General features: G+C 53.2%; 1 protein-coding gene across 11 annotated transcripts in view; it reads right to left on the minus strand.

Annotated features, from left to right (window-relative positions):
* Positions 1-25,604, minus strand: part of LOC119971661 (von Willebrand factor C and EGF domain-containing protein-like) — a 490,550-nt gene that overhangs the window by 120,434 nt on the left and 344,512 nt on the right. For all 11 annotated transcript variants that reach the window (XR_005461886.1, XR_005461887.1, XM_038807512.1 and 8 more), the window contains 2 exons: positions 9,942-10,108; positions 7,161-7,248 (listed from right to left, as the gene is read on the minus strand). Coding sequence is in view for 9 of the 11 variants with exons in the window: in XM_038807512.1 (XP_038663440.1) it covers positions 7,161-7,248; positions 9,942-10,108 (255 nt within the window). In the remaining 2 variants the exon portion in view is untranslated. The remainder of the gene's footprint in view (positions 1-7,160; positions 7,249-9,941; positions 10,109-25,604) is intronic.

Genomic DNA, 25,604 nt, shown 5'->3' on the forward strand with positions numbered 1-25,604 from the left:
ACTCGGCCCATCGGTGGTGGAGAATCGCGGAGGCCCCGGAGATTACCAGGTTGGGCCCCCCAATGATATGCAAACAGTGTTTATTGAGCGTGCGTTCTGGACCGCATTGACGCTGTTGTCAAGATGTTGGAGAATTGTGATTTAGCATCAAATCAGCATCTACCCCGATTTTAGCGTCGGAACTTATTCTCCGCCGAATCGCCTTTCCCGATTTAGGCGTCGGCCAACGGAGAATCCCACCCCTTATTTTTCAAATCTGCTCTCTAGTGCTCGATTCCCCCAGAAGGGGAAACATACTCACAACACCAACCCCTGGCAGGACTCATCAGAATCTTAAATGTTTAATTCTTTTAAAACTAAATGAGTATAGGCCCAATTTGGTCAATCTTTTCTCATTTATATGTCATCTATCACTTGACGAACAATGCATTGCATTGCAAAAGAATAGCAAAGATTTTTAGTGGTTAACTGAAGCTTTTGAGTGTGGTCTAATTGTTTCTGTGATGCTTGACTCAGAACTCTAAAACCTATTGGGCATACGAAAAAGTCTACATTATCAGGATTCAACATGTGTAAGTCTATCTGTCCTTGCCCAACATCCACACAGCATTATTGTTTTCATTTTAATTTTTGACATCATTTTTTTTGTGCATCTCCAAGAGATCATGTAGAGTATGTGTCGTCTTGTTAAGTCAGTCAGTGAGTATTACATGCTACCTGGTGCAAAATATAATTGAGGTTTAAATGATAAGTGATTGGCTGTGTACCAGGGGTTGGTCAGCTCAGTTGGCTGGTTCGTGAAGTGGGGCAAAGCCAACAACACAGGTTCAATTCCCGTACCGGCTGAGGTTATTCATGAAGGCCCTGCCTGCTCACCTGAGGTGTGGCGATCCTCAGGTTAAATTGCCACCAGCCAGCACTTAAAGAGGAGAACAGTCTATGGTCTTCTGGGGCTGTGAGGACATTTACCTAAATACCAACTCATAATCATAGAATCATAGAATTTACAGTGCAGAAGGAGGCCATTCGGCCCATCGAGTCTGTACCGGCTCTTGGAAAGAGCACCCTACCCAAGGTCAACACCTCCACCCTATCCCCATAACCCAGTAACCCCACCCAACACTAAGGGCAATTTTGGACACTATGAACAATTTATCATGGCCAATCCACCTAACCTGCACATCTTTGGACTGTGGGAGGAAACCGGAGCACCCGTAGGAAACCCACGTACACTCGGGGAGAACGTGCAGACGCCACACAGACAGTGACCCAAGCCGGGATTCTAACCTGCGACCCTGGAGCTGTGAAGCATTTGTGCTAACCACTGTGCTACCGTGCTGCCCATAATGTTAGTCTTCCTTGGCTTCTTTCATCATGAACTTCTATAGACTGAGCAATGAAAGATACGTTGGCTGTTCAAATTTGTTGCAAATTCTCCTCGTGTGCCAACAGTCTCAAGTGCCAACACTCAGATCCTACAAAAATAAGGAATAACCATTGCTTCCTGAACTCTTGTCTACATTTTTACGAAAATGACTTCAGCCTTCCACAATCTGATTTTTTGTTTATTCTTTCACAAGACGAGGGCATCGCTGGCGAGGCAGCATTTTTCATGCCCGTCACTAACTGTCTAGTGAAGGTGGCGCTGAGCTGCCTTGGTGAACCACTATAGTCCATGTTGTGTAGGAACACCCAGTGCTGGTAGTGAGGCAGTTTCAGGATTTTGGCCCAGAAACAGTAAAGGAACGGTGATATTTTGAATCATCGAATCCCTACAGAACAGAAGGAGGCCATTCAGCCCATCGAGTCCGCATCGACGCTCCAAAAGAGCACCCTATCCCGGTCCACTCCCTCACACTATCCCTGTAACCCCAACTAGCCTGCACATCTTTGGACTCTGAGGGGCAATTTTAGCATGGCCAATCCACCTAACCTGCATGCCTTTGGACAGGCTTGTCCAGTTCAGTTTCTGGTCAATGGTAATCTCCTGGACATTGATTGTGGGGATTTAGCGACTGTAATACCATTGGCCATTAAGGGGAGCGGTTTGAATTCTCTCTTGTTGAAGGTGGTTATTGCCCAGCACTTTTGTGGTGCAAATGTCACTTGCAACTTGTCAGGCCAAGCCTGAATGTTGCCCAGGCTTTGCTAGATATTGGCACAGACTGCTTCAGTATCTGAACAGTTGTGAATGGTTCAGAACATTGTGTAAACATCCTCACTTCTACTCTTCTGAGAAGGAAGGGTAATTGATGAAGATGTTCGGGTCTAGGACACTATCGTTTTTTAAAATAAATTTAGAGTACCCAATTATTTTTTCTCCAATTAAGGGACAATTTGGCGTGGCCAATCCACCTAACCTGCACATCTTTGGTTTGTGGGGGTGAAACCCATGCAGACATGGGGAGAATGTGCAAACTCCACACGGACAGTGAACAAGGACTGGGATTCAAACCTGGGTCCTCAGCGCTGCAGTCCCAGTGCTAACCACTGCGCCACATGCCACCCTCTAGGACACTATCCTGAGGAACTCCCGCACTGATGTCCCAGGACAGACATGATTGACCTCCAATAACCACAACCATCTTCTACTGTGCTAGGTATGACTCCAAACAGTGAAAAACTAGCCCTCCCCATCTCACCCCGATTCTCATTGACTCCAGTTTTGCTCGGGCCCCTTGATGCCACATTCGATCAAATCCTGTCTTGACGTCAAGGGCAGTCATTCTCACCTCACCTTTTGAGTTCAGCTCTTTTGTACATGTTTGGACTAAGATTGTAGGTTGTTTAATTTTGCAAAAGCTGCATTAGAAAGTTATTTTCATGTCTTCTTTACAATTTCCATTCTTTGCCATACACTCCAAGGTAGATAACATGTTCCACCAATTGACCAATTGTACCTCAGCCCCTCCAACTATGATGCTGCAATTTCTTGATGTTTCTCAAATTACATGAACTATGTCTTTTCTTTACTATAAAATTAAACCATCATGAATTTGAGAAGATATAAAATCTTGCGACAGAAGGAAGCTCCTTCAAAGTCATGTGGGCGCGATTCTCCGCCCCCCACGCCGGGTGAGAGAATAGCGGGAGGGACTCCCGACATTTTTCACGCCCTCCCGCTATTCTCCCCCCCCCCCACCCCCCACCCCCCACCACGCCCGGACCACGCCACGAATCGGCGCTCGCCGTTTTTTACGGCGAGCGGCGATTCTCCGAGGCCGATGGGCCAAGCGGCCGGGCCATCACGCCCACTTCAACATGGCAGCAAACACACCTGCTCGCTGCAGTCGTGAAATGGGCGCCAGATGCCCGTTTGGGGCACCTAGAGGCCCGATTTGCACGGGAGCACCACAACTGTGTTCGGGAGGGGACAGGCCCGCGATTGGTGCCCACCGATCGTCGGGCCAGCGTCCAAAACAGACGCACACTTTTCCCTCCGCCACCCGGCAAGATCAAGCCGCCACGTCTTGCCGGGCGGCTGGGGAGAAAGACGGCAACTGCGCATGCGCGGGTGACATCATCAGCCGCGTCAGCTGCCGTGATGCTTGATGTGCGGCCTTGACGACCGTCGTCAAGGCCGCGCCGCCGTGACACACGGGGCCACGCTTGTTCCAGCTGCTTTCTATCATGAAATAGTAGAATCATAGAATTTACAATCTATAAGGCCATTTGGCCCATTGAGTCTACACCGGCCCTTGAAAGTGCACCCTACTTAAACCCACACCTCCACCCTAACCCTGTAACCCAGTAACTCCACCTACCTTTGGACACGAATGAGCAATTTACCGTGGCCAATCCACCTAACCTGCACGGACTGTGGGAGAAAACGGAACACCCGGAGGAAACCCACACAGACAAGGGGAGAAAGTATAAACTGCACACAGACAGTGACCCAAGGCTGGAATTGAACCTGGGTTTAGAACTGTTCAACCAACAGTAATACATTAAATGGTCCTGTTTACAACTTTTGATGGTGCCAATGGAACAATAAACATCAACTAAGTTTCTGTGAAACTTTTCCACATGTCTTTATTCTCCGGTTTTCGAGCGGGGGCGGGGATTACGCCACGCTGGTCGGGGACCATTGGCAGTGCCTCCCCCCCACAATTCTCCGGGCCCCGATGGGCCGAGCGGCCGCCCGGTTTTGGTCACTCCCGCTGACGTGGATTGGACATGGTCTCACACGGCGGGACCTGGCAGGTAAGTTGGCTGGTGCGGTCCTCGGGGGGTCGGGGCGCAGGGGGATCTGACCCCGAGGGGGGAACCACGTTGGCCTGGCCCGCGATCGGGGACCACCGATCTGCGGGTGGGCCTGTGTCATGGGGGCACTTCTTCCTTCCGTGCCGGCCATACAGAAGACACCCCCCGCGCATGCAGCAGAATACGCCGGCCGGTCTGCGCATGCGCGGAACCATGCCGGCGGTTCTGCGCATGCGCTAACTCGCGCAGCCCCTTCGGCGCCGGCTGGCACAGCGCCAACCCCTCTGCCACTGGCCTAGCCCCCGGAAGTGTGGAGAATTCTGCTACTTCCGGTCGACCCGACGCCAGAATGGTTCTTGCCGTTTTTTACGCCGGCGTCGGGCCATTACGCCGATTCGGGAGAATCCCACAAAACATCTCCAACACACCAGAACTCTCTTCACTGAGCTGAAATAACAGCTTAAAGCATCCTGCTCAAGTCCTGGAGTGGAGCTCAAACCATCAGCTCACTGTCTCAGATGTGACATATGCATATCTGACATCTGTTGGAAAGATGTCATGTCCTGGGGTAGCACGGTGGCGCAGTGGTTAGCACTGCTGCCTCACAGCGCCGAGGACCCGGGTTCGATCCCGGCCCCGGGTCACTTTCCATGTGGAGTTTGCACTTTCTCCCCATGTCTGCGTGGCTCTCACCCCCACAACCCAAAGATGTGCAGGGTAGGTGGATTGGCCACGCTAAATTGCCCCTTATTTGGAAAACAAAATTGGATACTCTAAATTTATATTAAAAAAAATATGCCATGTCCTTTGTAATCTTTGCATGACATTCTTTGTTCCTGGTTTAAGGCCAGGCTTTGTTACTTCTCTGTTACAATAATTATCATTTTAGTTATTATACAATGGCAATCCCGATCATGAATGATTTCTCTTGCAGCCAAAGAAAGTGGTGTAAGGAGTCCAATAACAGAAATGGCTGCTGGGCTGTCTGTTAAATTGTACAGATATAATCCGATACCGTGACAGTGGGCCTTTGACTATGAACTAAAACAGGATTTGTGCATTTTTGATGAGGAGATTGAGAGCTCTTGGCAGCACGATTGGGGATCTCCTGACTGGAGGCAAAGATCAGGTTAGGATGAGTCTTCTGACAATCCAAACCTACTCTGGGCTTTGTTTCCAATTTTGCTGTAGTGCTCCTCGGAAAACAGAACTTTTAGCTCAGGGGAAAATCAAGATGCTGCCTTACAAATCTCATTGAAGTCCTTGGTTCTTTTCAACCAGCTGGAGAAATTCAAAAGGCCTTTGGTGAAGTATTGTCGTGCATCAGAACTAGCATGTAATCCTGAACATTATATGTTTAAAGAAACACCTGCACACCCTGGTCCGTGCTTTGTTCCTGTGATATATGACTGGTTGAGGATGTGTGCTTTGAGAGCAGTCAACTTTGTACAAAAATCGTCTCTCCCCAGAGACCCTGAAAGTGAATTGCCACAGCTGGTATTCCAATCATCCGCTGTAAGTCCAGTCAAAGAGCTGAATAAATCCTGGAATAATGTTGCTTCATCTCACCCCCCTGGCTCCCCACAAAATGTTCCACTACGTCCCAATTCCATATATCACTTTCTGGCATCAGAGAAGTAAACTGCGCCAAATGTTTGCTTTCTGGCCACCTCTCATGGGCAATTCTTTCCCCTGGTGTATTTCTCCTCTCTACCCCCTACCTCCCAAAGATGCGCAAAAGGTTTTCCTCACTGATGAAAAGTGATCAGAAACTTTGCAGAAACAGCGTGGACATTGGGACTATGTAATGGAGGCAGGTTCAGGTCAGTTCAGGTTCCATGAACATGGTAGACTGCAGCCCAGCGGGAGAGGAATGTCAGCCCCTTTAATTGCAAAAGATGTGTCGTAAAAATTGTAAATTATTGCCCCTTAATATTTTCCATGAAAGCAGGGAAAAATAACAGCTACCTCCAGCGTCTAATAAAATCAAATGGCATCCAAGTGTTGACTGAGCTGATCTAGAAGGTTGGAGTGGGATTTCCCAACATGTTGAACAGGGCTCTGGTTCCATGCCAACAAGCTCCCAATAAATACCATATTTTCCCAGTGGAGATGAAAAAGTGAGCCACCACCGACTGAGAGGAAGCTAGGCCGAAAGATAGGTCAACAATCATACTGGCCTCCTCTGTACTTACTCATCCAGGGCAGCAACACATGTGAATCGAATAAAATCCCTACAGTGCAAAAGGAAGCCTTTCAACCTATTGCGTCTGTGCCAACCCTCTGAAAGGGCACCTCGGGTCAGGCCCCCACCCTATCTCCGCAACCCCACCCAAATTTCTGGACTCATAGGGACAATTTAGCATGGCCAATCCAACTAATCTGCACATCTTTGGACTGTGGGGAGGAAACCGGAGCACCCGGAGAAAACCCACGCAGACACGGGGAGAAAGTGCAAACTCCACACAGACAGTGACCTGAGGCCGGAACTGAACCCAGCTCCCTGGTAATGTGAGGCAGCAGTGCTAATCACTGCGTCACCGTCCCACTGCCACAACAACACTGAACTCAGGAGGAAAATCAGCTTGGGCTCCTGTTCCAGATTTCCAGTCAGTGGCTTCTGTTGGAGAGTGCATGTATGTTCCTGGGTCAGTGCACAGATCCACTAGTTTGCCCTGGCAAGGCAGGGTCTGGAAATTAGGTAGGGTGCCCTGTAAAGGAATCAACCACATTTTTCATCCAAGAATTTGAATCTTCTGGTATCAGTACATCTGAGCCTGGGTGTAATGTCCCCTTCGCAGAATGAATGCCAGTCAACTGATATACCAAAGGTACATGGTGGCCATGGAGCAGTACGTCAGTAAAATTCAATTGTTTTAGGGAGTAAGGAGAAGGATTGCTGATGGATTCTTGGTAGTAATCTGACACCTTACCTGAGGCTGCAGGAATTTACTTACACTTGCAAACTGGGCAGCAAAGCCCTGGCACCAGTTCCATCTTGCTACAAGGCAGCGAGGGGCACGTGGTACATGAGACTGTTCCCAGCTGGCAGATACAAACAGACAGAAAAGACAAAATTCAGTTCCATTGTGATCTACTGCTGGATGAAATAAAGAAATAATAAAGGAAAGAGTAAAAGGAGAAGAAAAGAAAAGAGGAAATAATTAATATATTGCCTTTCATATCCTCAGGAGGGTCCCAAAGCACTTTACAGCTATTTAAGTACTATTGAAGTGTAATCATGATTGTAGTGGAGAAAACGTATCAGCCAATTTGAACACAGCAAGCTCCCACGAACCATACTGTGATAATAACCAGATAATCTGTTTGAGTGAGGTTGGCTGAGGGATAAAATGTTGGCAGGACAACAGAGAAAATTTTGCTGCTCTTTGAAATAGTGCCATGAGATCTTACAACACACACCCAAGAAGGAAAATGTAGCTCTGTTTAGTATCTAATCTGAAAGATGGCATTCCCTCAGTACAGTACCAAAATGCGATGCTGGACTATGTGTGACACTTGACTTCACAACTTTCCGGCTCCTGCATAAGCTTTAATTATGGTGTTAAATAGCCGTAGTTTATTAGGGAGCTGCCTGACAGTGGCAGCTATCTCTTAATCATCTGAAAGTAATTGTGTGAATCAATGTAGTTCATGCAGTAGGAAGCTGAGCAAGATAGTGAGACGTCAGTGACTCTAAGCAGATAGGTTTCCAAGCCGCAAGGAAGCGAATGCCTGGAGAGGAGACTATGCCAGAGTGAGACAAAGACTGGGTATGTTGTTGGGAATTTGGTGCAAAGAGAGAAAGGAGCTTCTGCCTTTTTTAGCCATAGCTGTTGTAGCCACCTGGGGTGGCCACTGCCCAACACAAAATGGAAGATTGCAAGGAATGCAGGGAAAATGGCATGTTGTAAAGCGATTGTATATTGGGACGACTGCAGAAACCAGTTTTGACTGTTGCAGAAACCAGACAGCACTGTGAATAGAAACCAGTTAACATACTAATGAGGCGATACCGGGCGATCCCCGGATACAATGGAAACAAGTTAAACACAGATCGATACATTCTATGGAAGGCCAGACCTTTCGGTGCCTGAGAAGTCCAAAACAATAAGTCCCAAGAACCGCCCCAGTGACCGAGGAACTGCCCCATGATTGGGGGGTTCAAACATATCGATTGGGAAGAGACCCAATCGATTCCAAGCAGGTAAGGGAGTCCGCCCAAAGGGGCGCGGATCCCCTGGGACCTATAAAAGACAGGTCCCACACATGGTTCAGTCTTCTGATCCAGCCTTCGGACAGCAGCCACCAACAAGTAAGCGCCTCCCAACGATCGCTACCAGAGATAGGCACTCCTGACCCCTTTTTAATTGATACCAACCTGAAGTCTGCAGACCAGAGCAGAGCAAGAGGCCTTGTTCCCTGACCCAGCAGTTCCTTCGAGATAAGTATTAGTTGTTTAGCGGTAGGAGTAAGTTTAATCCTTTTAGCGTGTGCTTGGGTAGTTATTATAATTGTATTATACTAAACTCTAGTTGTTTGGACTTACTAATTGGTGTACGGTTTTATTGCTTTGAACTTCACCTTGAAGCCTGTGGTGGTATCTTAACGGCACCTGGCGACTCCAGAGCTTAGAACAAGAAACAGAGCCAAATTGAGTGTTAAGCACACTCACCCCAGAATGAGCAACATTTAGTGGCGACTCCGCACGACCTATTCTGGCGCCCTGTAGCGCTGGAGCGGTTCACGCCACTCCAGGCCCTTACTGCCGTGCCATCCCGCGCATGCGCAGTTGGGGCAGCTCAATCCTGCGCATGCGCAGTTGGGCCGCGCCATCCTGCGCATGCACGGGGAACTCCTTACGCGCGCCGGCCCCGACGCAATATGGCGTGGGTGTTCAGGGGTCGGCCGCGGCAGAATGTAGGCCCAGGGGGGGAGAGGCCGGCCTGCCGATCGGTGGGCCCCGATCACAGGCCAGACCCCTTCGGACCCCTAGTGAAGGAGCCCCCCCCCCCCACAGGCCGCCCCCCGAGCATTCCCGCAGAGTTCCCGCCGGCAGCGACCAGGGATGGACGGCGCCAGCGGGACCATGTCATGTCGGAGCGGTCGCTCGGCCCATCCAGGCCGGAGAATCGCCGCTCGCCATTTGCGGTGATTCTCCGAGCAACCTGGCACGATTCGCATGGTGCTAGTTTCGGCGGGGTGGGCGACTCGCGTGCAGGGTTCAGGGCGACGTAGTGCGGTTCGCGCGACACCCCGGCGATTCTCCCACCCAGTTGGGGGGGGGGGGGGGAGGGGGGGGGGAGAATACCGCCACAGAACTTACTCAGGCATCTTCAGTCACTGTTCCTTCAACTTATTCCCACATTTTCCCTCAACTAATCAATGAGGAATTTCTTAAACTTAAAAGAGAAAGATCTTTGTGGATTTTCACAGAATTGTTACAGCACAGAAGGAGACCATTTGGCATGTCTGTGGAAGCTCTCTGAATGAGAAATTCACCGAGTGCCATTTCCCTGCACATTCTCCCTTTACGGATAGTCAATTCCCCCTTGAATGCATCAATTGGACCTGCCCCACAACATTCTCACAACATGCCTTGCAGATCGAAATCAGTTGCTGTGTGAAATTACATTTAAACAAATCAAATGGCAAAAAGACAATTCGAGGCAAGACGTCTCAAAACTGAGCCATCCTTCAGCAAGCAAACGCAATGATAAACAATAGGATCTCCTCACCTGGCACGTACAGTCAACACACTCGGACACTGTCCAGTTGGCACCGTCCTCTTGCAAGGTTCCATTGTACCAACAGGATGTTGGTGGTGTCCAGGGTGTGGCATAGATGGCAGCTGGCAAAGGCTGCTGGAGAGATTCCATTACTGGAGCTGGGTTGGGTATGTTTTCTGGGAAATAACACATTGTAACTCAGTAAGGATACATCTGTCGAGCAGAATACTTTTCACTCAACACAATGATTGCTACACCTCCAGTAAGTTCTGTACTGCAACAAGGACTCGCAGATGTTTGAAGTATCTGGGAGGAAGAACATAAAAAACTCTAAAAACACAGGCTCACGGTGGTTGCTTATGGGTAGCATGGTGGTACAGTAGTTAGCACTGCTGCCTCATGCGCCAGGGACACAGATTCAGTTCTGACCTTGGGTGACTGTGTGGAGTTTGCACTTTCTCCCCGTGTCTGTGTGGGTTTCCTCCGGGTGCTCCGGTTTCCTCCCACAGTCCAAAGATGTGCAGGTTGGGTAGATTGACCATGCAGAATTGCCCCTTAGTGTCCCAAGATAGTTAGATTGAGATAGGAGGGGGCAGTGGGCTTGGGTGGAGTGCCCTTTCAAAGGTAATGCAAGAAGATCATCCTTCACATCTTTATCGCATTTAACCACCGGAATCGAGGTGCACCTGAACATAGGAACAGGCAATAAGCTGATGCTTACCGTACCCAGGTGAATTTGGTCTGACTACCTCACCCAGGCCCTGAGAAGGGGAAGTAATAACTCCCAGCTGCTGATTAAAAAGTATCACACTGATCCTGTAGCCATTGCCATGACAGCCGATACATTGTAGGTGTGAGGACAACTCACAACTACGGGCATACTGGCTGGTACGGGAATTGAGCCCATGCTGCTGGTATTGTGATGCATTACAAGTCAGTTATTTGGCCCACTGTGCTAAACCAGCTCCTCTTGAGAAGACCTACTGGGGCGGGATTCTCTCAGACCGCGCCAGGTCAGAGAATCGGCAATCGCGCCAATTTTTACGCGACGTCGGTCCGACGCCATTCCGTCATTCTCCCAACCGGCGTGAACGGTGTCATCGCGAATGGCACCACCCGGAGAATCGGCCGAGGGGGCAAGTGCCGCAGTCCTGACGGCGTGAGCCCAGGTCGCGACGGCGCCGTTCACACCTGCAAATAAAAATCGTCAGCTAGTCGTGTTGGCTGATGGTATGGGAGAGGAGGTGAGCGACCAGTGTATTGCGCTTCTGAGACTCTCGGGACGGACACAGACGGGGCTGCGGGCGAGTTGAGGGGGGCCTCCATGTTCAGGGGTAGGGGTCCTCTATGTTCGATGGAGGGGCCGGGCCTCTATGTTGGCAGGGTGGGACCTCCATGTTCGGGTGGGGGGATCCAGGCCTCTATGTTGGCGGGGTGGGTCCTCCATATTCGGGAGGGGGTGGCTGGGCCTCTACGTAGGTGGGGCAAGACCTCCATGTCGGGGGGGGGGCGGTTGACTGGGGTCCTCCATGTTCGGGAGGGGGGCCTCCATGTTCGGGGGTGGGGGGGGTGGGGACGACATGCCATCCGCCATGTCAGTGCAGGGCATTGCCAGATCCATTGCCACCAGTACGCCGGACAGGCTGATGGGCACCGGCCCCGTACGCTGTCTGCCCGCACGGCCCCAGGTGGGAAGGGGCGGGTCCACACCCATGGCAGACCCCAGTAGGGCATAGCCATCCAACGATGGTGCTACCAGGAGGGTCGGGCAGTACTGGGCGGAGCCCGGAGGGTGTGGGCAGGGGTCTGGGTGCATGCGTGTCTGTGGCGCAATCAGCAAACCGGAGCAGACATGTATCCCAAGGCACCTGGCTGCAGAGGGGGGCATGCACCATCCCTAAACATGTTGTATACCCCCCACCCCCTGCAGATCATAATGTTTGGGCACCAGCCAGCGATGTTGGTCGCCGTGGCGGGAGCCGCTGCCCTGCATGTGGCCTTGTGGCAGCGTTGGCGCAGGCGGCTCAGAAAGGCGGCGGAGGCTGCAGCAGAGGGACAGGCTGCAGCAGGCCAGGTGGCATCCGCTCAGGCTGCAAAGCCACCTGGCCGACGGGCGTAGGAGGAGGCCGAGGCGGACGACGACCAGAACAACGAGGGGTTGAACAGGATGACGACACCGATGTGTGTATGAAGAGCAGGTGGAGGAGCAGGTGGTGGTGGTGCCAAGACACTGGAAGCACCCGATGAGCCACGTGTCTACCAGCACTGCATGTCCTTTGAGGCCCTGCCGGACAGGGCATTCAGGAGGAGACTCAGGATGAGTCGGGAACCGGTCGCCCATATCTGCCACCTGATGGCACACCTGGCACCGTGTGGCACTGGGGGAGGACATGCTCTCCCCATGGCTGTCAAGGTTACGGTGGCCCTGAACTTCTATGCGACGGGGTCATTGCTGTCACCGAGTGGGGACCTCTCCGGCATCTCCCAGCCATCGGTTCATCCGTGCAGTGACTGATGCCCTGTATGACATCGCGGACCGGAACATAAAGTTCCCTGTGGACCTGGCCCACCAGAATGCCCAGGCAGCGGGATTCGCTGCCGTGGCTAGGACACCCATGGTATAGGGGGCGATCGATGGGGTGCACGTCGCCATGCGGCCACTAGTTGAAAACAGGGACATGTTCATGAACAGGAAGGGGTCCTACTGCATGAACCTTCAGGTGGTCTGTGACCGCTGCATGAAGATCATGCATGTCTGTGCACAGTACCCGGGCAGTGTACATGGTGCGTTTATCCTGGCTCAACGTTCATCTCCACCATGTTTGAGGAACCCCCCCCCCCGGGCTGCGGGGCTGTGTGGTAGTCACCACTGTTGTATTGTATATATCACATACGAGATGTAATACGATAAGGCTCCTGTACTACAAGTACGGGGGTAGATCCCTGCCTGCTGGCTCCGCCCAGTAGGTGGAGTATAAATGTGTGGGCTCTCCGAGCTGCAGCCATTTCGGCAGCAGCTGCGGGAGGCTACACATCTCTGCGTAATAAAGCCTCGATTACACTCTACTCTCGTCTCGTCGTAATTGATAGTGCATCAATTTATTAAGCAGAGATTTTACAATGATGGATCTCCGCATCAAGCCGGATCACCTGCAGCTGCACCCTCAAGCAGACAATGCCAAGTCGGCCTTCGTACATTGGCTAGCTTGCTTTGAAGCATATATTGGATCTGCGACAGAACCATCCTCAGAGGCACAGATGTTCCAGATCCTTTACACGCGGCTGAGCTCCGTTATCTTTGTCCTCATCCGGGATGCGCCGACCTACGCTGAGGCCATGGCGCTACTGAAAGAGAACTACACCCAGCAGATCAACAAACTCTACGCCAGGCACCTCCTGTCCACGCGGCATCAACTCCCCGGTGAGTCTGTGGAAGATTTCTGGCGTGCCCTGCACGTTCTGGCGAGGGACTGCGATTGCCAGGCCGTTTTTGGCCTTTGAATATTCCAAACTCCTAATTAGGGACGCTGTCGTTACGGGCATAGTGTCGGCGTACATCCACCAGCGCCTCTTAGAAGGGGCTACCCTCAACCTTGCGGCAACCAAGAAACTCGCGATCTCACTGACCGTCGCCTCCCGTAATGTACAAGCGTATGCCCCCGATTGCACGGCGCTCCCCTCCTGGACATCGTGGACCCCAGCAGTGACCGCCCCATCGTGGACCCCACCAGTGACCGCCCCCAGCCAACCCCAAGCCTCTGCTGCACGGCAACCAGCCAACCCCGGGGGACCCAAGTGCTACTTCTGCGGACAGACAAAGCACCCCCGGCAGCACTGCCCGGCGTGGTGCGCCCTCTGTAAGGCCTGCGGGAAGTAAGGCCATTTTGCTGCTGTGTGCCAGGCCCGCTCGATCGCCACTGTAACCAGGCCCATTGTTCCTGCTCCCCCCACGTGCAGCCCGTGGGCACCGCCATCTTCTCCCCATCAGGCCTCGTGTGGCCCGTGGGCGCCACCATCTTTAACACCACCTGCCATGTGCGCCCCGTGGGTGCCGCCATCTTCCCGCCTCAGGTCCCCTGCTCATCGGGCACCTCATTGGGCTGCTCATCGCCTGCAACTTCCGCCAACCAGCCAGGGGCCGTCCAACACCAACTACAACGCGCCTCCATCACGATCGCCCAGTCCCGGCCGCACAACCTCGCAACTGCGTCGACGACGGTAAAGGTCGATTGACCCAAGACATCCTGCCTTCTTGACTCCGGGAGCACAGAGAGCTTCATCCACCCCGATACGGTAAGGCGCTGCTCCCTCGCGGTACACCCCATTAACCAGAGAATCTGCCTGGCCTCTGGATCCCACTCCGTAAAGATCCGGGGGTACTGCACCGCCACCCTCACCATCCAGGGCATAGAGTTCAGCGACTTCCAGTTCTGCATCCTCCCCAACCTCTGCGCTGCCTTGCTACTCGGCCTGGATTTCCAGTGCAACCTCCAAAGTCTAACCCTGAAATTCGGGGGGCCCCTACCACCCCTTACTGTATGCGGTCTCACGACCCTTAAGGTCGACCCGCCTTCCCCTTTGCGAACCTCACCCCGGATTGCAAACCCGTCGCCACCAGGAGCAGACGGTACAGTGCCCAGGACAGGACCTTCATTTAGGGGCAGCAGGGTAGCATGGTGGTTAGCATAAATGCTTCACAGCTCCAGGGTCCCAGGTTCGATTCCCGGCTGGGTCACTGTCTGTGTGGAGTCTGCACGTCCTCCCCCTGTGTGCGTGGGTTTCCTCCGGGTGCTCCGGTTTCCTCCCACAGTCCAAAGATGTGCGGGTTAGGTGGATTGGCCATGCTAAATTGCCCGTAGTGTCCTAATGAAAGTAAGGTTAAGGGGGGTGTTGTTGGGTTACGGGTATAGGGTGGATACGTGGGTTTGAGTAGGGTGATTATGGCTCGGCACAACATTGAGGGCTGAAGGGCCTGTTCTGTACTGTACTGTTCTATGTTCTATGTTCTAGGTCTGAGGTCCAGCGGCTGCTGTGGGAAGGCATCATCGAGGCCATCAACAGCACCTGGAGAGCCCAAGTGGTAGTTGTGAAAACTGGGGAGAAAAACAGGATGAACGTTGACGACAGTCAGACCATCAATTGGTTCACGCAGCTTGACGTGTACCCCCTCCCATGCGTATCTGATATGGTCAATCAGATTGCACAGTGCCGGGTCTTCTCGACAGTGGACCTGAAATCTGCCTACCACCAGCTCCCCATTCGCAAGGCGGACCGCCATTACACCGCGTTTGAAGTGGACAGCCGCCTTTATCACTTCCTTACGGTTCCCTTTGGCGTCACTAATGGGGTCTCGGTCTTCCAACGGGAGATGGACCGAATGGTTGACCTGGTACGGACTGCGGGTCATCTTCCCGTATCTGGATAACATCACCATCTGCGGCAACGACCAGCAGGACCACGACGCTAACCTTTCCACTCATTCACTCCACCGTTTTCCCCCTGACAACCGAGGTTCATCAGGCCTTCAACCGCATCAAGGCCGACATCGCCAAGGCCGCGATGCACGCGGTCGACGAGACGCTCCCCTTCCAAGTCGAGAGCGATGCATCAGACGTCGCTCTGGCCGCCACCCTCAACCAGGCAGGCAGGCCCGTGGCATTCTTTTCCCGCACCCTCCATACCTCCGAAATTCGGCACTCCTCCGTTGAGAAGGAGTCCCAAGCCTTCATAGAAGCTGTGCGACATTGGAGGCATTACCTGGCCAGCAGGAGATTCACTCTCCTCACTGACCAATGGTCGGTTGCCTTCATGTTCAATAACACACAGCGGGGCAAGATCAAAAATGATAAAATCTTGAGGTGGAGGATCGAGCTCTCCACCTACAATTACGAGATTTTGTATCGCCCCGACCGAACGCACCTGGTGAAGGCCTCCCGCCCCTAAGAACGTCTCAGCTTGGAATTCAAAGGGCCCCTCCCCTCCACCGACTGAAACACGTATTTCCTTAACGTGGTCGACGAATACTCCAGATTCCCCTTCGCCATCCCATGCCCCGATATGACGCCTGCCACCGTCATCACAGCCCTCAACACCATCTTCGCTCTGTTCGGTTTCCCCGCCTACATCCACAGCGACCGGGGATCCTCCTTTCTGAGTGATGAGCTGTGTCAATTCCTGCTCAGCAAGGGCACTGCCTCGAGCAGGACGACCAGCTACAACCCCCGGGGAAACGGGCAGGTGGAGAGGGAGAACGGGACGTCTGGAAGGCCGTCCTGCTGGCCCTACGGTCTAAAAGTCTCTCGGTCTCCCTCTGGCAGGAGGTCCTCCCCGACGCACTCCACTCCATCCGATCACTACTTTGCACTGCGACTAATGCCACCCCCCATGAACGTCTCCCTGCCTTCCCCTCCGCGTCCACCTCCGCGGTTTCGCTTCTAACATGGCTGGCAGCTCCAGGACCCATTCTCCTCCGCAAGCACATGCGGCTCCACAAGGCAGACCCGTTGGTCGAGAGGGTACAGCTACTCCATGCAAACCCACAGTACGCCTACGTGGCGTACCCTGACGGCCGCCAAGACACAGTCTCCCTCAGGGACCTGGCACCAGCTGGTTCCCCAACCACCCCCCCTGCCCCGGCGCCACCCTTCCTCCCCCCAGCACACCTCACCACAGCCCCCGCTCCAGTACGATCCATCCTCCCCTTAGTCCCACCTGGGGGTGAAGATGAGGTCTACACGCTCCCGGAGTGACCGGCGACCGAGCCAACGCCTGCATCGCCACCGGGACTGCGGCGCTCACAACGGAGGATCAAGGCACCCGATCGCCTGGATTTGTGAACTTTCACCAAAATGTTAACCTTAAAATACTCTTTTTTAACAGGGGGTGAATGTGGTCGTCACCACTGTTGTATATATCACATACGAGATGTAATACGGTAAGGCTCCTATACTACAGGTACGGGAGTAGATCCCTGCCTGCTGGCTCCGCCCAGTAGGTGGAGTATAAATGTGTGGGCCCTCTGAGCTGCAGCCATTTTGGCAGCAGCTGCGGGAGGCTACACATCTCTGCTTAATAAAGCCTCGATTGCATTCTACTCTCATCTCGTCGTAATTGACAGTGCATCAGGCTGATTGCTGGGTAAAAAGGGTTACCCATTTGGTCATGTCTGATGATGCCGATACAGAGGCCACAGACTGACATGGAGACCCGATACAATGAGGCCCATGCAGCAACCTGGGGTGTGATTGAGAGGTGCTTCGGCCTGTTGAAGATGTGCTTCAGGTGCTTGGATCGCTCTGGAGGGGCCCTCCAGTACCATTCGGAGGGGATCAGCCGCATTGTTGTTGTCTGCTGTGTCCTCCACAATACTGCCCAGCAGAGGGGCGATGTGCTGGAGGAGGAGGAGGAGGAGGGGCAGAGGGGGAGCCTGCGGGAGGGGACACCTCTCCAGATGAGGAGGATGGGGACAAGGGGGGCAACAGACGTGACATGGGGGCTAGATGTTGACGGGAGGCGGTACGATGCCACCGGCTTGGCCAGCGAGCACGCGAGGCATTAACAGACGCACTTTCACCAACTCGAGGGGGTAGGGGCTCTCTGAGCAGGGGCACTGGCACCACCGTACCACCCCACCTCACCACTCTCACCTCCCACACCACCCAACTACCTTACCTGCCACATCACCACATGCACTGCACCCTCCAACTGCGGCACAACGTTCTGGTCTCACAAGATTGCTTGTGGAAGCGGGTGTGTTCAATGCCATGGTGAATGATGACAACCCGCTCTGCGATGAGCTGTGAGCTCCAAATTGTTAGCCAATGGCTGACTCATAGCCACAGCTACACCCTCCACGTGGGTGGTCCCTGTATGCGTTACAGACACTCCATCACATGGACATGTTGAGTGGCTGGTGGCGGGGTGCCGAGTATGGTGGGGGGATTATTTACACCCACCTGGGCTCACCGTTCCACCGACCTTCGAACACAGTGCCAATCAGTATCCTTCACGACCCCGTGGCCACCGGACATAGAACAGAGGTAATTTTCCTGCCCTGTGAGTTGGCTCCCCGTTGGCGCACATTTCCTGGGGTGGCCCAGCTCGGATTGGCCAAGCTGCTCCGTGGGCGTGCTGGATTGCATGGTGCCATCCTGTTCTGCCCACTGCCCACCAGATGCACCAGGGACGGAAGGGGTGGGGGGGAGTCCGAGGATCCGTGGTGTTCTGGGACCTCCCATGCAGGAGTCACCAGGACGGGCCCCAGAGCCTCCTTGTCCCTCGGGATGCCCGGTGGCCCCCGGGCCTCTCTATGGGATGGGGCTGCGAGCAGAGACAAGCCTTGAGACACCCCCGACACCTGGCGCTGCCAGTCCTGGAGGCTTGCTGTGGTATTGACCAGGTCTGAATTTTCGCAGCGATGGTGCTCAGGGAGTGGGCCATTCCTGCCTGGGACTGCGCCACCTCCCTCCGTACTTGAGCGATGCCATCCAGCATCTGGGCGAGGCCGCCGATGCTCTCAGCGATGGCCTGCTGAGACTGAACCATCGCCTGGGCATTGCTGGCGATGCTCTCAGCGATGGCCTGCTGAGACTGGGCCATCGCCTGGGCATTGCTGGCGATGCTCTCAGCGATGTCCTGCTGAGACTGAGCCGTTGGCTGGGCAATGCCGCCGATGCTCTCAGCGATGGCCTGCTGAGACTGAGCCATCGCCTGGGCAATGACTCCGATGCTCTCAGCGATGGCCTGCTGATACTGAGCCATCGCCTGGGCAATGCCGCCGATGCTCTCAGCGATGGCCTGCTGAGACTGAGCCATCGCCTGGGCAATGCCGCCGATGCTCTCAGCGATGTCCTGCTGAGACTGAGCCATCGCCTGGGCAATGCCGCCGATGCTCTCAGCGATGTCCTGCTGAGACTGAACCATCGCCTGGGCATTGCTGGCGATGCTCTCAGCGATGGCCTGCTGAGACTGGGCCATCGCCTGGGCAATGCCGCCGATGCTCTCAGTGATGGCCTGCTGAGACTGGGCCATCGCCTGGGCAATGCCGCCGATGCTCTCAGCGATGGCCTGCTGAGACTGAGCCGTTGGCTGGGCAATGCCGCCGATGCTCTCAGCGATGGCCTGCTGAGACTGAGCCATCGCCTGGGCAATGATTCCGATGCTCTCAGCGATGGCCTGCTGAGACTGAACCATCGCCTGGGCAATGCCGCCGATGCTCTCAGCGATGGCCTGCTGAGACTGAGCCATCGCCTGGGCAATGGCGCCGATGCTCTCAGCGATGGCCTGCTGAGACTCAGCCATCGCCTGGGCAATGCCGCCGATGCTCTCAGCGATGGCCTGCTGAGACTGAGCCGTTGGCTGGGCAATGCCGCCGATGCTCTCAGCGATGGCCTGCTGAGACTGAGCCATCGCCTGGGCTATGCTGCCGATGCTCTCAGCGATGGCCTGCTGAGACTGAGCCATCGCCTGGGCAATGCCGCCGATGCTCTCAGCGATGGCCTGCTGAGACTGGGCCATGGCCTGGGCTATGCTGCCGATGCTCTCAGCGATGGCCTGCTGAGACTGAGCATCGCCTGGGCAATGGCGCCGATGCTCTCAGCGATGGCCTGCTGAGACTGAACCATCGCCTGGGCAATGCCGCCGATGCTCTCAGCGATGGCCTGCTGAGACTGAGCCATCGCCTGGGCAATGCCGCCGATGCTCTCAGTGATGGCCTGCTGAGACTGAGCCATCGCCTGGGCTATGCTGCCGATGCTCTCAGCGATGGCCTGCTGAGACTGAGCCATCGCCTGGGCAATGGCGCCGATGCTCTCAGCGATGGCCTGCTGAGACTGGGCCATCGCCTGGGCAATGCCGCCGATGCTCTCAGTGATGGCCTGCTGAGACTGGGCCATCGCCTGGGCAATGCCGCCGATGCTCTCAGCGATGGCCTGCTGAGACTGAGCCGTTGGCTGGGCAATGCCGCCGATGCTCTCAGCGATGGCCTGCTGAGACTGAGCCATCGCCTGGGCAATGATTCCGATGCTCTCAGCGATGGCCTGCTGAGACTGAGCCATCGCCTGGGCAATGCCGCCGATGCTCTCAGTGATGGCCTGCTGAGACTGAACCATCGCCTGGGCAATGCCGCCGATGCTCTCAGCGATGTCCTGCTGAGACTGAGCCATCGCCTGGGCTATGCCGCCGATGCTCTCAGCGATGGCCTGCTGAGACTCAGCCATCGCCTGGGCAATGCCGCCGATGCTCTCAGCGATGGCCTGCTGAGACTCAGCCATCGCCTGGGCAATGCCGCCGATGCTCTCAGCGATGGCCTGCTGAGACTGGGCCATGGCCTGGGCTATGCTGCCGATGCTCTCAGCGATGGCCTGCTGAGACTGAGCCATCGCCTGGGCAATGCCGCCGATGCTCTCAGCGATGGCCTGCTGAGACTGAGCCATCGCCTGGGCAATGCCGCCGATGCTCTCAGCGATGTCCTGCTGAGACTGAGCCATCGCCTGGGCAATGCCGCCGATGCTCTCAGCGATGGCCTGCTGAGACTGGGCCATGGCCTGGGCTATGCTGCCGATGCTCTCAGCGATGTCCTGCTGAGACTGAGCCATCGCCTGGGCAATGCCGCCGATGCTCTCAGCGATGGCCTGCTGAGACTGAGCCATCGCCTGGGCTATGCTGCCGATGCTCTCAGCGATGGCCTGCTGAGACTCAGCCATCGCCTGGGCAATGGCGCCGATGCTCTCAGCGATGGCCTGCTGAGACTCAGCCATCGCCTGGGCAATGCCGCCGATGCTCTCAGCGATGGCCTGCTGAGACTGAGCTCTCGCCTGGGCTATGCCGCCGATGCTCTCAGCGATGGCCTGCTGAGACTGGGCCATGGCCTGGGCAATGCCGCCGATGCTCTCAGCAATGGCCTGCTGAGACTGGGCCATGGCCTGGGCAATGCCGCCGATGCTCTCAGCGATGGCCTGCTGTGACTCGGCCAGACTCTGGAGCGCGGCTGCGATGTCCAGCTGCCTCTGGCACATGGCTGCCTGTGAGAGAGCAGCCCTGTCCTGGGCCACGGATGACGCATGCACATGAAGCCCCCCGCCTTGCATAACCTGACCCATGGCCAAACCGTTGCACCCATTGCCTCCACCGCAGATGTCACCCGTGCGGTGTCGGCCTGGGTGACAGCCATGACCGACACCACTCCCTGCTCCTTGATGCGGTTGGGCTCCTCCACCTGCATCCGCAGTTGCTGGAAGCTGGCCGTCATCCCGTTGTCTAGTCCCTGAGTGTCTGACTTCATCAGGTCTCTGGGTGGGTCTGGTAAGTCCAGGAATCCGGGACCCGTCTGGCCGGCAGCTGGTTGCTGGGGCCGGTCTGCACTCCGACCGTCCGGCTCCTCGGCTGCTCCTACCTCCACCTGCTGTACTGGGACGGCTGTGTGGTGCGCACCAATCTGTGTCCCAGAAGCCTCATCACTAAATTTCCCAACCGAGGTGCGAGTCTCTGCGATGGTGAGGGTTGTGGGTGAGTGCAGTGACGCCAAGTCTGGGTCGTCATCGGACACAAAGTCCTGTGTACATAACGGTAAATATACTTTGTTCAAAAAACCAATTAAAAATATTTATTAAAAAAAGAGAATAGCAGGGAACTCCATGTAGCATTGAGCACTGAGAAACTAGACAAATCAAACCAAACTTTAGACATCTGTGGTGCTATCATAACTATCAGCATTACAAGGGTTAATGTAGTTTCATGGATAGCCGCTAGAGGGAGCTGCAGATACTTCTATAAGGCAATGTTGTCTTTTGGGAGTTAGGACTTAGAAGGCAGTTGGAAGATGGTCAGGCATAGGAGCAGTTGTACTTGAGAGTTCTGTAGTTAGAGATGGCATAGTTACGGGTAAGGCAGATGAACTTAGAGCTTGGATTAATACTTAGAACTATGGTGTTGTTGCCATTACAGAGACCTGGTTGAGGGAAGGACAGGATTGCAGCTAAACGTTCCAGGATTTAGATGTTTCAGGCGGGATAGAGGGGGATGTAAAAGGGGTGGCAGAGTTGCGCTACTGGAGACTATCACAGCTGTACTACGGGAGGACACCTCAGAGGGCAGTGAGGCTATGTGGGTAGAGATCAGGAATAAGAAGGGTGCAGTCATAATGTTGGGGGTTTACTACAGGCCTCCCAACAGTCAGCGGGAGATAGAGGAGCAGATAGGTAGACAGATTTTGGAAAAGAGTAAAAGCAACAGGGTTGTTCTGATGGGAGACTTCAACTTCCCCAATATTGACTGAGACTCACTTAGTGCTAGGGGCTTAGACGGGGCAGAATTTGTAAGGAGCATCCAGGAGGGCTTCTTAAAACAATATGTAGACAGTCCAACTAGGGAAGGGGCTGTACTGGACCTGATATTGGGGAATGAGCCCAGCCAGGTGGTAGAAGTTTCAGTAGGGGAGCATTTCGGGAACAGTGACCACAATTCAGTAAGTTTTAAAGTGCTGGTGGACAAGGATAAGAGTGGTCCTAGGGTGAATTGCTAAATTTGGGGAAGGCTAATTATAATAATATTAGGCGGGAACTGAAGAACCTAGATTGGGGGCGGATGTTTGAGGGTAAATCAACATCTGACATGTGGGAGGCTTTCAAGTGTCAGTTGAAAGGAATTCAGGACCGGCATGTTCCTGTGAGGAAGAAGGATAAATACGGCAAATTTCAGGAACCTTGGATAACAAAAGATATTGTAGGCCTTGTCAAAAAGAAAAAGGAGGCATTTGTCAGGGCTAGAAGGCTGGGAACAGACGAAGCTTGTGTGGAATATAAGGAAAGTAGGAAGGAACTTAAGCAAGGAGTCAGGAGGGCTAGAAGGGGTCACGAAAAGTCATTGGCAAATAGGGTTAAGGAAAATTCCAAGGCTTTTTACAAGTCCATAAAAAGCAAGAGGGTAGCTAGGGAAAGAGTTGGCCCACTGAAGGATAGGCAAGGGAATCTATGTCTGGAGCCAGAGGAAATGGGTGAGGTACTAAATGAATACTTTGCATTAGTATTCACCAAAGAGAAGGAATTGGTGGATGTTGAGTCTGGAGAAGGGTGTGTAGATAGCCTGGGTCACATTGAGATCCAAAAGGACGAGGTGTTGGGCGTCTTGGGTACTTAAGGTAGATAAGTACCCAGGGCCTGATGGGATCTACCCCAGAATACAGAATAGAGAGGAAATTGCTGAGGCCTTGACAAAAATCTTTGGATCCTCACTGTCTTCAGGTGATGTCCCAAAGGACTGGAGAATAGCCAATGTTGTCCCTTTGTTTCAGAAGGGTAGCAAGGATAATCTGGGGAACTACAGGCTGGTGAGCCTTACGTCAGTGGTAGGGAAATTACTGGAGAGAATTCTTCGAGACAGGATCTACTCCCATTTGGAAGCAAATGGACGTATTAGTGAGAGGCAGCATGGTTTTGTGAAGGGGAGGTCGTGTCTTACTAATTTGATAGAGTTTTTCGAAGAGGTCACAAAGATGATGGATGCAGGTAGGGCAGTGGATGTTGTCTAGATGGACTGCAGTAAACCCTTTGACAAGGTCCCTCATGGTAGACTGGTACAAAAGGTGAAGTCACATGGGATCAGGGGTGAGCTGGCAAGGTGGATACATAACTGGCTAGGTCATAGAAGGCAGAGAGTAGCAATGGAAGGGTGCTTTTCTGATTGGAGGACTGTGACTAGTGGTGTTCCGCAGGGATCAGTGCTGGGACCTTCGCTGTTCGTAGTATATATAAATGATTTGGAGGAAAATGTAACTGGTCTGATTAGTAAGTTTGCAGACGACACAAAGGTTGGTGGAATTGCGGATAGCGATGAGGACTGTCAGAGGATACAGCAAGGATTTAGATCGTTTGGAGACTTGGGCGGAGAGTTAGCAGATGGAGTTTAATCCGGACAAATGTGAGGTAATGCATTTTGGAAGGTCTAATGCAGGTAGGGAAGATACAGTGAATGGTAGAACCCTGAAGAGTATTGAAAGTCAGAGAGATCTAGGTGTACAGGTCCACAGGTCACTGAAAGGGGCAACATAGGTGGAGAAGGTAGTCAAGAAGGCATTCGGCATGCTTGCCTTCATTGACCGGGGCATTGAGTATAAGAATTGGCAAGTCATGTTGCAGCTGTATAGAACCTTAGATAGGCCACACTTGGAGTATAGTGTTCAATTCTGGGCGCCACACTACCAGAAGGATGTGGAGGCTTTGGAGAGGGTGCAGAAGAGATTTACCAGGATGTTGCCTGGTATGGAGGGCATGAGCTATGAGGAGCGGTTGAATAAACTCGGTTTGTTCTCATTGGAACGACGGAGGTTGAGGGGCGACCTGATAGAGGTCTACAAAATTATGAGGGGCATAGACAGAGTGGATAGTCAGAGGCTTTTCCCCAGGGTAGAGGGGTCAATTACTAGGGGCATAGGTTTAAGGTACGAGGGGCAAGGTTTAGAGTAGATGTACGAGGCAAGTTTTTTACACAGCGGGTAGTGGGTGCCTGGAACCCGCTGCCGGAGGAGGTGGTGGAAGCAGGGACGATAGTGACATTTAAGGGGCATCTTGACAAATACATGAATCGGATGGGAATAGAGGGATACGGACCCATGAAGTGTAGAAGATTTTAGTTTAGTCGGGCAGCTTGGTCGGCACGGGCCTGGAGGGCAGAAGGGCCTGTTCCTGTGCTGTACTTTTCTTTGTTCTTTGTTCTTTGTAATGTAGAAACCTTATACTTTAGGGATGTGAATGAATCTTAGTTAGTAGTGTAAATAAATTTATAGTTTTGTTTGTTAACAAAGCTTTGTGTTCTTTATTCAACACTACGCATCCAAGCCATTCAGGTAAAGCAAAATAGAGAACACAACAGCATCAACAAGAACTGTGGTGAAAAACCCACTAAAAGTGAAGTACAGGAACCAGAATCCATACATAAGGTGGAAATCAAAGCACAGCCCACTAACAATAAGCAATTATTATTATTAACCTCTTTGCAATAGACCTGTAAAAGTAACAGGGTTTGGGACAGTAAATACATGGGCTACAGAGGTTGGCAAAGAGTTAAGCCTGACAAGCAAAGCACAGTTCAATGGCTAAACAAATTTGCATAGGGGCAGCCTTTGTGAAAAACATCATGAGGTGAGTGCCAGGACAAAGGAAGTCTGCTCTGGAATAGCGTGGCTGTTGTTAGCAATCTGGGAGCTAACACTTGGTTGTTGTTAGCAGTCTGGGAGCTAACAACCAAAACCCAGTGCTGACATTTAATCCAGCATTACAGCAAGGGACTGACACAGGGTTACTGATCAAAAACAATTACCACAAGAGACACAACTTCAAAACCTGATACCAAACAAATCTGTAAATGATTGAAACCAAACACATGAAAGGTTAAAAAGAACCAAAAGAGAGGATATCCAGGGCCTAATAAAACAGTTTAGGGTCATCTGGGTATTGAACAAGGATAAAAGAATAAATATGTGTGGTGCAGACACAGAGAGGTGGCCCAATCCCAGAGGGAGATGGCGCAGCCACTGGCTGATGTGACATGCCCAGAAGGTGGTGGCAAAGTCAATGGGTGATGTGGCGCAGTCCCAGTCGGTGATAGTCCACTTCGTATGCTCCATGGCCACGAGCATGCAGACCCTGGTCAAGACCAGAGCGGGCCTCTAGGACTGGC

Source organism: Scyliorhinus canicula, chromosome 9, assembly GCF_902713615.1.
Source record: "Scyliorhinus canicula chromosome 9, sScyCan1.1, whole genome shotgun sequence".
In the NCBI taxonomy this organism is placed as follows: domain Eukaryota; kingdom Metazoa; phylum Chordata; class Chondrichthyes; order Carcharhiniformes; family Scyliorhinidae; genus Scyliorhinus; species Scyliorhinus canicula.